An 18327-nucleotide genomic window follows, 5' to 3' on the forward strand; every position below is an offset into this window, starting at 1 on the left:
AGGATTTTAGAAAATATGTATATTTTCGAAATAGTATGAAGTATCATGATTAAAATAGGTTTCATAATACTTTAATTCTTAAAAAGAATTCTTCCCATTCTATTTCCTAAAATTTCAAATTTTATGTCTATTTGGTAACTACGTATTCCAGTCTGTTTCGATTTTTTCAATGATCATGGTTTTCGTTTTTGCCGGTATTCTCAACACACAGCCCACGTGAGGTCCACGTGGGGTTTGACATTTTTACGATATGGCAGCAAAAATTCCTAATTTCCCCGTTATAATCGCCCGATGTTTGTTTAATATCAGTCTGCCACCCAATCTATTACGTATCACACCTGTGAACCTAGTACAACCTACTACGTAGCACACACCTGTACACACCTGACATTCACAATGGCGGAATATTTGATGATTTTTTATCTGAATAGTTTCGTGAATACTGTACATAAATGACAAACGACTATATCAGGTGAAATTACATTTAATTTCTCAATTACCGTATTTTCTTGAGTACAGTGCGCACCCATGTATAATGCGCACCCCCCTCTAGCGGGTTCAATATTTTGGAAAAAAAGAAATTTGAATATTATGCGCAGAAAAAAATTACACCGTACCCTTTCGGCGAAGTCCGGCACACGAACGGGTGATGAGAAACTTCGTCAGTACAAATTCGAAATTTGAGAAAAAAAATCACCAGACATGTTTATTTACCGTTTAAATAGTATTTATTGTTCTGCTAGGCATTGTTTTATATCCCGGGATTAAGTTTACCTTGTGTATTTTCTCGTAAACTAAGCCGGAAACAGCAATCAGCTGTACACACGTTTTCTTGGAATCGACCGGTGATTCGGTCAAGACACACCCAATGAAATAACTTAATAGGATTTTTAATGCAAGGATCGGCAAAAATTGTATATGAAACTATTTTTTTTATCAAGAATAATATATTCCATTATTTTCTTAATTATATACAGCCTTTACTAAACATATTTAAAATAGATAATAACCCTAAGCGAAGCAGCTGATCGCTATTCCCGGGTATTACTTTTTACATGGACTCAGTCTGACCAGTCACCGTCAAGGCTCACGCGCACGTGATCGCGAGAATTTCATGTTGACATAGAATCGTCAAACAAAAACAAATATGACTTTTAACGAGTCAAAGTATGTCATTTATGATATATGTATCCATTCTCTGTCAACTAAAGTTCGTTTCAAGACGTCAATAGCGGTATTCTGACCGTGGTTGCTGTTAATAACGGTGAGTTGTGCGATCTTCCGATCGCTTCACACACGATTTCGCCGAAATTAATAAAAACAATATTAAAAGGAATACTCAAGAAAATACGGTATTCTCACTTTATAGAAATAATAATTGTCTTTGACGACATGAATCTTAAACTCAAATTGTTCATCGCTAAAAATGCGATGTAACGTGCGTATTGTTGAAACACTGAGTCTCCGGAGAAGTGAAATGCCATTTTTCTGTAATGTCATTTTACCAAAATAGAATTCTTTGATATTTATCGATTATTGATCGATATGTGACTACCGATAATCGATCTGAGTAATCCATATCGATAACCAGCCCTATATATCTATATTCATAAATTTGCAATGATACAATTTCGAAATTAAATATTTATTGACACATCGATATCACTATATATGATAACATCTGTTCTTAGTGGAATAGCTCACACTGACACACTTCTGTATTAATGAATCAGTAGTACGCAATATTAATTATATCAATATTGTAATTATATACTGCAAAGCATGAAATTAATGCAAAAGATGTGAGTGACCCCTTTTTGCATTAATAAAGTGAGGCATTTTTATCTGGAGTATATTGTCATGTCCAGTTCACTGCACATGGGCTGAAACAATGACATATGGTCGGACCATAGGTTGTCGGACGTCATACGTTTTGGGACGGCCATGTTTATCGCGATTACTCATGCTGAAACGGGGTGTAGCATCACACAGACATTGTAAATACTCAGACGATGGCTTGTTTTTCAGAGAACGCTGTCTATCATAAGTGAATGAGATCGAAAACCCATAACACGTGGATACATAATTGAGTGAGTGAGTTGGGTTTAACGCCGTTTTTAACAGTAGTCCAGTTATATCACGGCATGTCAGCTTAATGTGGGAGGAAAGCCCAAAGTGATGCAGGTCTCAGACGTTTACCACTTCGGTGAAACCCACGAGCACGTGTATGGTGCTGACAAACCTGGAAACATAATCGAGGCGAACCCGGGATTCGAACCCACAATCATAGGTTTCTTGCGTGCCCAAGGGACGCAACTCTGCACAGCAAATTGTGGCGCCTTAGAAGAGTGGGCCCCCTGTGCCCCCTGTGAAAACCTAACAAAGCTCCTAGTAAACAAAGTGCTAGATTTAGACAGTGCTCCTCACCAAGTTCCACGTCAAGTGGTGTCTGTTTGTTTACGTAAGTTGATGAAGCAGTTATGACAGTTGCCCACTGTGTATGACAGCATTATTGTTCTAGGTAACCTTGTCAAATAGTCTAATCATTACAAGCACAACAGTTTTAATGGTTCAGGGTTACTTGCATTAATTTCATGAGTCATTTTAGGCCAGGGGTCGACACTCTAGGGCTGGGACGGGTAATTCGGGTACTCGGGTCGGGTGGGTACTGAGTAGGAACCGGGTACCCACAGGACTACAGGACCCATGGTTGTTTCATGACAGCAATTCACTATATAAGTACATGGTTACACGACAATTTTAAGTCTCTAATTCGCATTTCGTCATGACTATGAACACCTTCCTTCTGACTTATATATGTTTGAACAAAGCTAAAACTTCAGTGTATGCAAGACCACATCGTTTTATACGTGTATCTAAACACATTCTGCCAGGGCTACTGTCAAACTATTCCCAATCGGACATTTTGTACTTATCTCTTGACACCAACAGCTGGTACCTGGGTAGGGTCAGGTAATAGGGGTCTGGGTACCCGGGTAGTAAATTTGTTCTCGTCCCAGCCCTATGACACTTGCATTAATTTGTTGTTTCAATAAAATCATGATTTACAGCATGGAGATGTCTAGTGTGGGTTTACTGGCCTAGCAGAGTTTCACCTTACATAAAGCTCAATGTATATATAACCAGCACTATTCTACCATGCAGCATGCATCGACCTGACACACACATCCTGGCAGTAGGCTGCAGCAGTGCCGCTACTCCAAGTGAAGAGTTAAAACAACTTAGAACTGTGTCCATATTTTACTTGTCTTAATTGATGACTTTATGCATCATATAAAAACAAGTCTTGAAAACCCTAATCAGCGTTGTTAGTAGCAATCTCATTAAAATCAGACCTTAGTTCTCGCTGCCGCTAAACAAAGATCTGAGGACATCCCATTACGGGTCACGTCAGACCGACCTTGCACAAACTTTGACCGACCAATAGAATGACCAATCAATCTCATACTTTACGGCACTAATTTCAAATTGGCGACTACGCTTCGAAACATATTTTGACAAATTCTCGATTACAAATTTGAAACCTAAACAAAAGAACATTCTGGAATGGCTAATAGATGGTCTAGATTGTATGGATTCAGTCGTTAAACCCGTAACTATCGTTCGGAATACACAGGTTGTATGATTAGAAATCACATTCAGACTGTCACTTTCATGATCTGGTAAGCGACGCTCGCATTGGTCGGATGAAAGGTCGTTCTTGTGTGACCCCTAATGGGATGTCTTCAGATCTTTGTTTAGCGGTAGCGAGAACTAAGGTCTGATTTTAATGAGATTGTGTTAGTAGCTGATGGGACAACACAACTGACAGGAAACCTTGCTCCTAGATTATTGCACACAGTCCCCAGCAAATACTGCAAGAAACTACTTACAATGTCAAAAAAACCGTGCAATATTGACAAGATAGATTTCCGGAGACAAGCTTGGTGTCTGTGAAGTGATTTTCATCAAAAATCAGGAAACTGTTTATTCTTTAGATATTGCTAAAAAATGACTAGTTATTGTGTTTAAAGGTAAGGGATGGTCCTTGCACTTTCTTCAGTGGAATTCTAATTTTGTGACCACATAATCTCTACCAAAACATTATTTATATGATAAGGACCCCTTGACCAATTAATTTTAAACTGAATTATGTACATAATGAGTTAAATAATTATTATTAAAGATAAATTCTGCAATTTTCTCCACTACAATTAAATGTGAACTTCTAAATGTCAAAGACTTTATCACAAAATAGATGGCCAGGGACTGTCGACAGTTCTGCAGAGACGGCTGATGAGCGAAATGAAGCGGTGATGACCTGAGAAACCCTTGCTGTGTCCCTACAGCGCCCACCATGGCCTAGGAGTAGCTGAGAGCTTCCATGCATGAACTGGGCCCCTTGAGAGACAGACCACCTATCACATGGAGCCTGTTCTTGAAGATGATACACGCACATGAGCAGTGAGTTGTGGGCAGGTTGGAGATCTCCGTCCAGGTGTTGCTGGCCGGGTCATAGGCCTCTACTACATTCAGTGGCTTGCCAGTGTTACCTGCAACATCAATGCCAGGTGGGGTAAAATTTGGAGAAAGTCCTGAAAACAAAATACCATATTCGACGAAATAAGCGACCCCCACGGCGATATTTGCTAATATATTGGCTGGTGAACAATTCCCATTGGCACCCCTTTCCGATTGATCAATGTACACAAGACTTATTTATTCGTGTATAATATGCACTCGTGTGTTATATGCACCCTTAATTATGGGCAATTAAATTCTGGAAAAATATATCTGTCGTATATAAACATTTCAAACCATGAAATTTACGATCTTCCAACTCTGTTTTTTTTCACCAAAATAATATTCTAATAAGAGCCCCTTTTTCTAATTTTGAGAGCACCATGGGCGCTTATTATGTTGAATACGGTTGTCCTTGCTTGTCAAAGCAAGGGTATGTGTTCTAATCTGTGAGTGAGTTAATAAATAATCAAGTGCTGAATGAACAAGCCTATATGTCACTTTTATCCTTGCCTCTGAACTTCCTGCATGCTAAGTTTTACAGAGGAAGGTCTCTAATATACACCCAGACAGGACACAATCAGAATCATATCTGAACTTGATCTGAAAGATTTTACATAATAGTGTTGAAACATCCAATAAAGGGACCCAACATACATAGTAAACTCTTCTAAAGCATGTTAGCAGTTCCCACAAAACACCAAATGTCAATGCTGCACTTAGATTGCTGGGTGTATGGAGTATTATTTAACATGATGCATGAAAAGAGCAGTAACTCATCCTTTAGGGACAAAATTCTTTATTGGCATTGTTGCCTTGAAATTTCAGTGATTCCTTCAAATTACAAGTACATGAATGTTAATACCTCACTGAGCCTTGTGATTACAAGGCAAGGGAAGTAATCCATGTTGTCGTCTCAATATTTCACTTTTTTTACAGCAATATTATGAAATGGTACAAAACTTTAAAGACCTACACATTTTCTCCATTAAATGCAATAAACTTAAAAAATGCAAAAATGAATCGCGTTCTACATTCATCTCTTATGTTATTTCTTGTGTTAATACTTTTCTCATTTAAAAAATAATTGATCTTATCTTGAACTTTGAATACAGCAACCGGTGACATGATTCAATAGCAAGGTAATGAATTGATTTGTTTATCTGGATCCTCTGATGTCATATTGCAATGAATTATACAATTATCTGCTGAAAACAAAACTTTTGAGGCATTATGTAGACATACAAGGTGTTACATGATGATCATGTTCCAAGCCAATGGAAACTCATAATGACACAAGAGAGTTGTTGTTAAAATGACAAACGCCCAGTAAACAGAGTGCGTAAGTAACTTTAACACAAGCCTTGAAATCTAGCATTGCGGACCTGGTTAAATATATGATCATAAGTATGTAAAGCGTAACAAAAATAACCATCAATTTTCCCAATCCCTAATAACACAAATCAATGAATTTCTCTATACTGATAAGCACTATTGTCACATCGGTCAAAAATACAAAAGATGTGTATTTAACATGCAAAAAATGAGCTAAAAATATTAAAAATCCATTTCTTGGTTTTCAGGTGTGCTTTCTACATTGTTCTTTGGTATCTGGCAAGACATATATAGAGGATATTTCATGTATTGAGTGAAATATCACGTTTCTCTCATTGAGTGAAGGGGGAAAGGAGTTATTTACACATTATCCTATTTATTATATACTTTTTGTGTAGTTATCTACCAGAAAATTAAATTATTTCATTACAAATGTGAAACCTTGAAAAGTAAATTCTCCCTACCCAACACACAGGGACAGTTCACCACCCCTTGTGTTTGCGACTTAAAAAGTAGTTTCGTGTTTGCAAAATCTTAAAAAATATAAACAAAAGTATAAAAAAATATTTAGGGTCACAAAAATTCTTTATCATACATTTTGATATGATTATATACAAAATCAGCTTTAACAAAATATATTCGTGAAAACTAGGAGACCACTGTTGGAAGTGAAAGAATACATGCTGGTCAAGAAGTAACAAAAATGGCGCTTTGCGAAACGAACAGTCTCGATTGATTGGTTAAATGAGAAATTTACAGTTTATATGAAAACATTTTCAAGAGAATTACAAATGACAAGAAGTTATATCAACTCCACAAAGGACCATTGGACCTATTTTGCCTTGTCAATGTGGACCTAACCTAAAAAGAATGTCAACAGTTGGTGTACGGGCTAGTCACTTACAACAAAGGGAGACAATTTAAGGGGAGGTAACTCTTGTACGACAATAGTTCAGTCAAAGTGTTACGTTCACTGCAATGAAACTATCACTTTCTTCAACTTCGGAAAACGCTGTCTTTTACACTGAAGTATATAATAAATACTTATCTTCCACATATACATTGTAATTAGTACTGAATGAGTGAGTTGGGTTTTACGCAATATTCCAGCAATATCACTGCGAGGGACACCAGAAATGGGCTTCACACATTGTACCCATGTGGGAATTAGTATTGAGAATAGAAGACTAAACATATAGTACTTACCTAGTCCACCAGCACATACAACCTTTCCTCCCACAATCCCAGCAGCCATATCACCTCTCTTTGTGGGCATAGGGGTGCCAACCTTCCACTGTTCTACAATACAATCCATTTGTGCCATATCATGCTTATGTAAGATATTGTTTGGAACTGAACTATGTACATTTATGCACAAACATCTTCATGTCCTCGTTAGCTGAACTACCACCCGACCCACATTCCATTTCATGGCATCTGATAATGTGAGGGGACATCTATGGCTCACGAGCCTTGCTGTATGGTGTAGGACGACAGTGTTAGGTTTTTTATCTTAGTCTGAAAACCATGGTGACAATAAAACAGACTGACAGTTGCACCTACGTAAAAGGTCAAATAATGACGATGAATTATCGATAATATATTTTTACATGAACATAGCAATTGATCACCAAACCAAATATGTCCTTCTTTTTACCCTATCAAAACAGTGTTCACGTTAACGCAGGTTTCTGCGTTTTTCACTCATTAAAATCATATAAACACGCAAAAAAAATTTGCATGCGTGTTTTGCATGCACAGATTGTGATATACTTAATTTTGTATTAATACCATAAAATAAAAAAATATTCAAAGCTGATAGCCTGCTTACGATGTTCAGACGAAAATAAATCAAAACTTGGAAATTCCAATTGCTAAAAATAGAACGTGGCCAGATGGCGCTTTGAATCACGTCCTTTATATTTCCATATATTGTCTTTGGGCAACGGAATAACTAATCTCAGACACAGGATGTCATTCGTTACAATCGATGGAATTCCCTGGAAGTCGTTCGTTTCATCCAATCAGAGGCCAGCTTACAAGTAATAGTCGGTAATACGAACAATCATAAACAGAGCAACGGAAGAAAACTTCCACACATGTGCATGTGCTAACAGCAGTCATTTTTATTTTATTAATGATAGAACGTTCATTATCATGATTATATAAAAACTGGACCGTAAGTTAAAGCTTGGTCATAATTATTAGCTGTACTAGTACTGATTCTATTGAAATAAAAACTTCACATGCGAAATATTTGAATTGAAAATTTATTATTTCATTTCTGCACGCACTGTACAAAAACCTACCGCGAACACTGCAAAAGTGGTACATTTTCACTTACTTTTCTCTAGACTAAAGACCTCGCAGACATCAGAGAAGCCGAGGTCGGGTGGTTGTTGCAGTCCACCCAGGCTGTAGATGTTGGTGTCGTCCGTCACGTACATCGGGAACACACGCTTGCTAGGAACAGGGGGCAGTTTTTCCCACTTCCTGGTCTCGAAGTGATACACCTCAAATACATCCGTGGGAATCTTGCCCTGTCGTCCTCCTGAAATGTTTGACACGTCACAGTAACTCGCCACAGCTCGAAATCCATTGTTTCAAGGAGCCAATGGTACAATTTACCATCACGATTGTTACGGTTAATACATGTTCCAGGTGCCTGAAGCACTCACTTTAATGATGCGGTGGTCTCGCAATACAATACATATCCCGATTCTATGATTCTACGATTTGTATCCCCAAACAGTCAGCTTTTCATGAGGTGATATTCTTTCTTATTGTACATGTTGTAGGTTTTGTTTGTTTGTTGTTTTACGCCGCACTCAGCAATATTCGAGCTATATGGCGGAGGTCAGTAAATAATCGAGTCTGGACCAGACAATTCAGTGATTAATATCATGAGCATCGATCCACGCAATTGGGATCGATGACATGCATCAACCAAGTCAGCGAGCCTGACCACCTGATCCCGTTAGTCGCCTTTTACGACAAGCATAGTCGTCTTTTACGGCAAGCATGCGTTGCTGAAGACCTATTCTACCCCGGATCTTCACGGGTCCTTATTGTAGGTGACTCACAACCCTGAATCATTTGTTTTCAAATTTCAGAGATCAAAGATGGGATTATTGTAGGACAGAAACATAACAGTGAATGGGTACCCGGTAGGATGAGCTGTAAATGTAGTTGTTAACCTTTTAGCGCTAAACAGGCAGCTTTGGTTGTATACTCCCCATGGAGCTGAGAATAATTGCTGAGTGCACACTGATCCAATGACCAATGTAATAATAGTGCTTTGAGCATGACCCTGAGTGGTGTGGGAATATGCGCAATATAAATGGCCTATCATTATTATATCAGCTAGAAGGCACTGTGAATGTGATGTCTTTTATAGCCAACCTAGGAAATACCGGAGAATCTGTCAAAGCTATTTCTTGAATAGTTGCGTTCAGCATTTTAAATCTCTTATTATTCACTTGTTTTCACACCAATATAACAGGTTATGTAATATATCATATGTATCATGATACAGGTTGTAAATTAACGTATCGTATCAAGGGCCTCATATCAGGATCAATACTGTATTGCCATATCATTCCACCACGAGCGCACTTAGCAATAAATTTTTTTCTAACAAAAATATCTGTTTCCGATGTTTCTTATATGATGCCAGTGATTAATGTACTTTCACTTCAGCATCTCATCATTAAACTATTATTTAGCCAAAGATACTCATTGCAATCATATTGCACGCCAGTCATACAAGACTTGCCATGCTTAATTTGACACAGCTGGAATACTACCTACCTAAAACAAACAGGTCTGATCCAATATGGAAGGTAGCTGATGCATAGCGTGGGGTTGGCATCCCTGTTAAACGACTCCACTTGAACGGCTCCGAGTCAATGTCCAACTCAAAGAAGTAGTCATGAGGATTTGTATCTTTTCCCATGCCACCGAGGACAAGAATCTTCCCATCTGGCAAAGAAAACGGGTATATAATAAAAGATTTGATTAAATATTGTCATAGTTACTATAAATATGATGCTCTATTGCCCCAAACAAAGTAAACATCTCACCATGCCTCCCTCTTCACTTACCACAAAGTGACTCATCTTTCACTATTACAAACTACAATGTATTGCCAATGTTACTTTATTGTTGCAAACAATGTAAACGCTCACTGACTCTCTCACCACAGTAAACACTCAATCTCTCACTGCAGCAAACACTCCACTCTCTCACTGCAATAAACACTCAATCTCTCATTGCAGTAAACATTCACAGACTCTCTCACTGCAGTAAACACTCCTTCTCACTGTAGTAAACACTCCCACTCACTGCAGTTAACACCCTTCTCCCTCACTGCAGTAAACACTCTACTCTCTCACTGTGGTAAGCACCCTTCTCTCTCACTGTGGTAAGCACCCTTCTCTCTCTGTGCAGCAAACACTCTCTTTCACTGTAGTAAACATTCACTAACTCTCACTGCAGTAAACAATCCCTGTTATTTCAGTAAACACTCTACGCTCTCACTGCAGTAAACGTTTCCTAGGATGAATTCCGCTGCAGGGCTGCAGGGTGCAATGCGCCCAACCCTTTTTTAGGTATTCGTCACTTCCTGTATGCCAAACCACGGTTGAATTCATTATGGCAGTACATGTTCGTCAGGAGTGACCTTTGGATTATCTTCTGAAGTTGAATACCTATGATAAGGCCGTAATGTTACGCAAGGATAGGGAGCTTTAGACTCGTGTAGAAGTGGCACGCATACACTCGTAATCAGGCAAACCGGAGCTTCAACATGAACCGTTTGCGCTTTTGGGTTGGGGAATATAGACTCGTCCGCCGTTTTGGGTTCCGGTACCAGGTACATTTCTGTATTCTAACTTTGTCTTGGGTACATTTCTGTGGTACCTATGCCGCAAACGACCCCTTCAGCAATATTAATGTCTTCATGCACAAAGTGAATGTAAAAGTAATTTGATATTTTTGTCTGACAAACTCTTACTTGTCATCACAACATCAATATTGAACACCCTCAGTACTTCTCAGCATTATAGAAGTTATACTACTCCCTGTGTTATGTGTAATTCATGACATGCCACAGTTTTCAGAGATTTTACTTATTTAGACTCTGTTTCAGCTTTGATAAATTTATGGGATCAGGGTGCAACCTGGGTTAGTCTGGTGCAACTAGCTTTTCATGTCAACATGCATGCACCTGGTGCAAGTTAACTCAAGTAACTTAAACTGAGCCCTGCACTGCAGCAGTGTTAGAAACTAACAGTTTTAGTCCAGTAGTCCTTATAATGATAACATATAGCAAACCCCATAGGCAAAATGGCAAATTATTACTACTGATTTCTGATACCTTAACTATAAGTCAGTTTGGCAAGGACTATAGGACTAGTGTCAATTTCTAACGCTGTGCAGTAAACAAGACGACACCTACCTTTCACTAACACTGACATTCCCAAGAGAGGTTCAATCATGCTTTCTCCCTTCTTCCACTCTTTCTTCTCTATGTCGTACACTTCCACCACATCAAGTGGGTTCTGGGCCTCGGACACCCCCCCAATAACTACGATTTTGTTCTTCAGTGCAGCTACACCAGGACCTGCTCGCTTCGTCGGCATCGGTGGCAGCTTCTTCCACTTGACTTCCTTCTCACTCATGTCATACACCTCCACATTGTCCAGGGGTGCCCCCTTCTCGTCACATCCCCCGACCACATACAGGCCGTCGGCGTAGGTCACTGGCGTTGCAAACACCCGCTTTGTGGGCATGGACTTCATCGACTGCCAGCGGAAACTCCCTGAGGCCATTTTGAAGGTTCAGCTATCAAACTGTCAAAAGAGTCAAGATGAAAAGACAGGGATGCAAACTAACCAGATACATTTACAAGTGTAAAACTTGATACCATATAAGGACATCCACTTATATTAAAAACCTTAAAGCCAGAAATTCTACTTTTGCCCTCAGTATATCATTAACTTTAGACAAACAGAGTGCCTAGATGTCTCTCTAAACAGAGATATTCTTGTTTGTGAAGTACTTAAACAGAGCTTTGTCTGGTATTTTTGAACAGCTTACATCTAATGTAAGGTTTTATGAGGGAATGTGACCGATATCTTTATAACTTTGTATTTGGGAATTTTTCAACTTACAATTTTCACAAAGAGTTTCTTACCCACCCCTTTCCTGGTGCTGCTAAAATGATCATGCTATAATTACTTATACTAAAGGCTAATTACAGTATTGTGCAAAGAATGTATTTTTTATCTTTTTTATCAAGATTCAGTCAAGACCATGGTAAATTCACATATTTGTTTTCCACTCCCATCATGTACTTAGATCATGTTTTACATAGCAGGTAAGTAAACTCTGTATAGAGTGAAGTCGGTTCTCACAGACTGTGCATCGCAATGGCTGTTACAACAGTCACAATCAAATGTTGTGATTGACTGAAAGCTTTATGCCAGTAGTTAGCCATAGGACCAGTATTAAAGGGAGTCCAGGCTTGGTCCAATGGGCTGTCCTAGCAAAATTAGATTGAAATTTCATTTTGTTGAGGCTTTCTTCCTGAATCCAAAGTCAGATTGTTGGTATTCTCAGCAGCCCATGATGTGAAAACAGTCTTACTGGACATAGGAATGAGCAATGTTTGAAAAGTTACATAACCAGACCTTCATTTGCTCAGTTAAGGGCATTTAGCAACATACTCTTATTTGCTCAAAGTTGAGGCTACTCTCATTTACAACACGAAGTTTAAGGTTGTAAGTAGATTGCAGCAATGATGCTTTGAGAAAGAAAATGATCTATCAGTGATGCTCTGAACCTTGATATACCATGATGCTTGCATTACTAAGAGCTCCAGATAAGCTTTTGGTGTTGTGGGTATTTTACCCATGCATTTTAATATCACTGGGTATCAGTAATTCTATCTGGGTATTCAAATTTCTGTTACCCACTAGTTTTTACACATGTGGGTATTTAAGTTAAATATTTAAAAACACTATTTATCTAGTCCCTGCAAACTGGTGTCGCATGGGTTCGAGAGCTTTATAGGACTAAAAAATACCAAGATACTTCCACAAGAAAGTGTGATGGCAAATGATCATGATGTTACTGTCATCGTGGAGTTTGGCAAGGTTGACGGTGCCCGTTTATAATTTCAAAATAAGTTGCTGATTTTCTAATCAAATATGCAGGGTTACTTCACAATATTTTGATGATACGCACAAGTTTTATTTTTGTAGCGTATCTGTAATGTTCGTTGCGTATTTGATACGCATGGGCTTTATTTTACTGCATATTTCTGCATTTCTGATGCGTATTTGACGTAGATACGCAGCTAACCTGGAGCTCTGATTACTACTTCTAAATATGTGAGAGTTAGTGACCCTACTTATCAAAATGTATTTCAAATGCATGAGTTTGAAAGTCCTGTGATAGATCAAAGGCAACTGCAAAATGTCACAGAATATATGAATGTAATCAACACGATTCAAGTAAACATGGTAAATAATGGCAATAATAATGCAAAGTTTGAGATGCTTCCACGTTGTGTCAATACAACTCTGATGTTCCTTGATAATTAGACGTGTCTACCCGGTGTAGAGCATCGTCTAGGAGCAGAGTAGCAGCTGTGTACAATTGCACAGTGATACTGATGCCCCCATTTAGATTTCCAGCTGATGACCAACAGCTGTCCCAATGCACAAGATGCTATTAAACACAGTTTGATAAAGGAGTCTTGTTATTAAGTGAGTGATCTCTTCACTGACAAGTAAGCAAACTACCAGTCATAGTCTGTGACTTAAGCCACCAGTCAGAGCTGCCTATAAACTGCGTATTTGCGTAAAAATACCCCACCCCCCCAAATCTTCAAAACCCAATTACTTTCAAGTAACTTGCATTAGGGCTGCAATGAATACACTATAAGGCGAATACGATTCGTATAATGAACATAGGGTACATTTATGACATTTATTCACGAATACAATAACAAGTCAGCAGTTGATGTATTATTTATGATATTCAGTGAAACAATAACAAATAAATTATTTGACATGGCTTGTAAATTATTAATTTATTATACATTAATATACTTCACTTATCCAGGTACTAGTGTCTGCTCAAATACGACAATGACAAGTGACTAAAATACTGTCACTCAAGAAATCTATGCATATAATATGTTCTTATGGATATTTCAAGGGTCAGGGTATTTAAATGCACATGAATGCATATTCATGAATTTTCGATTCTAGTGACCACGAATAACAAATTCAATTCATGAGTGGATACGGTTCGATTCACCGAATACGTGAGTAAATCGTAACAGCCCTAACTTGCATACAGAAACGCATACATTAAACATGTTAAATACAAAACTCAAAAGTATAAAATCAGCATGTGTAAATACCCAATATAGCTTTTTTCAGCATGTATACAATGGAGCTTATTTCAGAAACACAGTTACAAGCTAATTTACATTCCAAGTGAAGCCTATAGTTAGATCCCTTATATAAATCTGAAACATTTCTTTTTTAATCTCAAAATGTTTACTCATTTCGGAAAAATCCAATAGAATGATGAATAGATGAGTGAAAAAATATTGGTTACCCAATGAAAAATGTAATAACCCAATTAAAATAGAAACCTTCAAGTAAAAACTCAATTGCTCCAAAAGTAATCTTGAGCTCTGGCCAGCCCAAAGCCTGTGTCTAGTCCAGGTTCTATCTGTCCAGTAAACTCAGCTCATAATGTATGTAAGCTCATAACAGCCCACATATTTAAACTAACATCTAGGCCTAGCCTGAAAGTAATCTTAAAAGACAAGCCAGGGACCTATATATGTTGGGATTTGAGTCACAGACTTCTTTGTTTGTTTGTTTGTTGTTTAACGCCGCACTTAGCAATATTCCAGCTATATGACGGCGGTCTGTAACTAATCGAGTCTGGACCAGACAATCAAGTGATTAATATCATGAGCATCGATCCACGCAATTGAAATACAATGACATGCTTCAACCAAGTCAGCGAGTCTGACAACCCGATCCCGTCTCACGACAAGCATAGTCGCCTCTTACGGCAAGCATGGGTTGCTAAAGACCTAATCTACCCCGGATTTTCACGGGTCTGTGCAAGGGTACATAAACAACGGGTTAGGTAATTAAGAGGTACGGTCTTTGGACTCAGTGGTTTTGCACTTTGAGAACCTCTCATGGCCATTCCAGTTGCCTTGAGCGTCTCGGATGCACAATTCCGACAGGGAATGGCAACACAGGCAGCTGCTGAAGGTGGTACCCCAAAGCCAGTGACAACACGGTGGAGTATGCGGTTTTCTCTTGAACTTCACACTTGGTTTATGCATGTCATTGATCCCAATTTCTGATACAAGGTTGGAGGCCTTGTTCACACAACGAAAGAGGTTAACCCCATCAGCAAGCTGTCAAGGTAAGGCAAACTGAAAATATCATCTGTGGGATGATTCAACGTCATGCTACATACTCCCCAGTCAATAAAAGTTGGGCGCCAAGACTTTAGTGGCTCACATCTAACATGTACTTGATCAGCCCTACATGCAGTGCCAATGTAGCAGCCACATCATTGCAATTCCTCTGATCCCAGGTCGGATACCCTCTTCACATGATCGAAGAGGCTGTTTCTAAAACACCAGGTCACTCTAAGACGTATTTAGATTGTATATACGTCTTTGGGTCACTACTTATGTAGACACTTAATGTAGGCTAATCATGGTATCCATTGTCAAATTGTAACCAGTTGCATATTTCATCATTGCAAAGTATTTCCATATCAGATTGGCCAGATGCATTGTCATTTCAACTGTCACACAGCTACTAGTAACAGAATACCACCAACCTGTGAATCTCAGCAGACCGACTAAGTTGACCACTGACTCACTGATCGAATGCCGTCGGAATCTCAGATCACAATCACAAGTGGCCTGATCTAATATGCTAATTCATTTCATGTGAGTGGAATACTCTTTTATTATTAGTTGTAATACTAATCTACACTGTACATAATTGACGTTTGAGTGACAAGAGGCTAAGATTGTTAATATGCACACCCGCTCACCGGTTTCCTGAAGTAATGTTTTGGTGTAACTTGGGGAAGCGACCTCTACTTTCTCGAAAGGTAGACAACTCTGTTTTCGTTTGCGCACCTGAAATGACTGGTGTTGTAATTCCAAATCTTTGAAAAGAAAGGTGCTGCGATGTATCTACTCTCATTGACCACGTTCTCTCTTGTTCTTGTTATCCCTGGTTAACGAAATGATTTATATTAATGTAACAAATATCACAGAGAAAAAGGCGATAAAATAAAAAAGCTTTGCAGGACAAATATATTCAAGTACTGAAAACAATTTTATTTATAAGTACTTTAAACACATATAAATCATAAATAACTTATTTTTTGTGCTTTAACAAAAATGTCTTGTGTGTTACTAAAAGTGTTCTATGAATAAATCTAAAACACACAAATATCAAGAATGTACCTATTTCGATATTTTACGTCCGCTTCGAACGCTGAAGCGTGTGCGCTTTCCCTTGCGACCGGCGCCGTGACACACTGACATGAGGTATGTTATGATAACTCTTCAAGCAACAAAAGGCTTCTTACCCTGATTGTAAATGCACTCGAATTACACTTTTACACTCCAAGTAGGAAATGGTAAAAGGGGAATGGTATGAGACTACCCATACAAGCTTCTGGTCCTCTCAATTCTTGGATTATCTCTGATTGGGCTATCATTAATTATGAACGGAAGTCCACCATAGCATGATCGTTAATATTCAATCATGTAGTAACAAATCATGGTATAAATTACGACATGATTAACATTTTATCGAACATCCAATTAGTGGTGAAACTTGCTTACATTAAGACGACCCCATTTTCTAAATATACCCCCGTAGCAGCCTCATTTTAACGGTCCCCCTTTAAGTCAGCTGACCTTATGAGAGAATTCCGATCTGATGGTAAACATCGCCTTAATCGAAACTGTTTTCGATGTATGGGTTGCCCGTTACTGATTGAGCCATTTTGCATGTATCGTTATTGCATTTTATAACTGGGGCGTTTTTTTTGTCCCACCATGGCATTTCAAGGTCACACACGCACGCACGCACGCACGCACGCACGCACACACACACAGTTCATGAAGCTGAGATGTTTTCTTCGCGAACACCCGGTGTCATTACTGATTTTCAGTTAACCGTTGATACATTTTCCACCGCTATTTTGCCATTTTTTACGCCCACTGGAATCTGTTTTGTGGATAATCGACACTGGTTACTCTATGGCGTTGACAACCCGTGAAGATTCCTGGGTAGAATAGGTCTTTAGCAATCCATACTTGCCGTAAAAGGCGACTATGCTTGTCGTAAAGGGCGACTAACGGTGTCGGGTGGTCAGGTTCGCTGACTTGGTTGATGCATGTCATCGATCCCAATTGCGTGGATCGATGCTCATGCTGTCAACCACTGGATAGTCCGGTTCAGACTCGATTATTTACAGACCGCCGTCATATAGCTGGAATATTGCCGAGTGCGGCGTTAAACAACAAACAAACAGACTATGGCGTTGACGTGTTATATTCGGTAAGATACCAACAGGTCATCTGTAAAATTGCTCACAGAATTACAATCGGATTTTCGGAATTGGACACATTGAACCCATGCATTCTACCTGTCGTGTCAAGGTCACCGACCCTTGCGTTGTACTGTAGACTATATGTGTGCTATTCTCTCTTCACTCAGTGCCCCTAATATGTGCCATCTACGAATATTGTCCACGGAGATGGTCGTGGATCATAGTTTCTTTTTAAGTGAATGGAGATGGACACAAAGAATGTGTGTCACACATTGTCCGCTTGTGGGAATTGAACCCACGCCCTATCGTCGTTTCCGTCTGTTTATACAAACACATGTCAAATCAGGTTTGAAGCCTTGTATATTTCACGCAGGTGTTCGCCAGAATTGTCACGTGATGTAGTGGTTACGAATTAAACAAATCAGTGCCCACTTCCGTTGCACGAGTTTTTGTTGCGCGTTAATCCCAGACACCATGAGAGGAAGCAGACGTGACGTACATCCAACAACGGCACCTGTGCATGTCAAATTCTTCCCAAAGACACTTATCATTCATGTTTTATTATATTTACGCGCTACAATTAATATTCTTTGGGAAACTTTGTGGCATTATGGAATGCCTTCCATGAGAAAAGAGTTTTCGACGTGATTTCTTGCCCTGCTGTGAGTTAAAAGAACGTTGAAAATAACGATAAGGTAAGTGCGAAAGAATTTAATTAAACATTTTATTTGGCCCTATTGTATAACCTTTTTACATTTTTTAAGGTGTGACATACATGGTTAAAGTGAATTAGGGTCCTACGCCGCTTTCAACAATCTGCTTGGGTTGTAAAGATTCACT

The 18327-nt window shown here is 38.8% G+C and overlaps 1 protein-coding gene across 3 annotated transcripts; it reads right to left on the minus strand.

Annotated features, from left to right (window-relative positions):
* Nucleotides 1–3693: 3693 nt before the first annotated feature.
* Nucleotides 3694–16029, minus strand: LOC124117048 (kelch domain-containing protein 8A-like). Of its 3 annotated transcripts, none has more exons than XM_046478743.2 (6): nucleotides 15970–16029; nucleotides 11315–11708; nucleotides 9667–9837; nucleotides 8201–8407; nucleotides 7063–7155; nucleotides 3694–4553 (listed from the first exon to the last, which is right to left on the minus strand). In XM_046478743.2, the coding sequence occupies exons 2-6, from the start codon at nucleotides 11685–11687 to the stop codon at nucleotides 4363–4365; spliced, it is 1035 nt and encodes a 344-aa protein (XP_046334699.1). In that variant the 5' UTR covers nucleotides 11688–11708; nucleotides 15970–16029; the 3' UTR covers nucleotides 3694–4362. The 3 variants fall into 3 exon arrangements, with proteins under 3 accessions (XP_046334699.1, XP_046334700.1, XP_046334698.1); XM_046478744.2 differs by having other exon boundaries at nucleotides 15962–16017; XM_046478742.2 differs by lacking the exon at nucleotides 15970–16029 and adding an exon at nucleotides 15751–15955.
* Nucleotides 16030–18327: the final 2298 nt, after the last annotated feature.

The sequence above is a fragment of the Haliotis rufescens genome, unplaced genomic scaffold (assembly GCF_023055435.1).
Source record: "Haliotis rufescens isolate VD_foot unplaced genomic scaffold, xgHalRufe1.0.p SCAF_45, whole genome shotgun sequence".
Lineage (NCBI taxonomy): Eukaryota > Metazoa > Mollusca > Gastropoda > Lepetellida > Haliotidae > Haliotis > Haliotis rufescens.

Bases quoted from the DNA above. Each gene is read 5' to 3' on its own strand.
- LOC124117048 (XM_046478743.2), bottom strand. From the start codon at position 11,687: ATGGCCTCAGGGAGTTTCCGCTGGCAGTCGATGAAGTCCATGCCCACA. The intron at 7,156-8,200 runs GTAAGTGAAAAT...ATTGTATTGTAG, and splicing joins GGTCTTTAGTCTAGAGAAAA to AACAGTGGAAGGTTGGCACC. The intron at 4,554-7,062 runs GTAAGTACTATA...TTGATGTTGCAG, and splicing joins TGTATGTGCTGGTGGACTAG to GTAACACTGGCAAGCCACTG.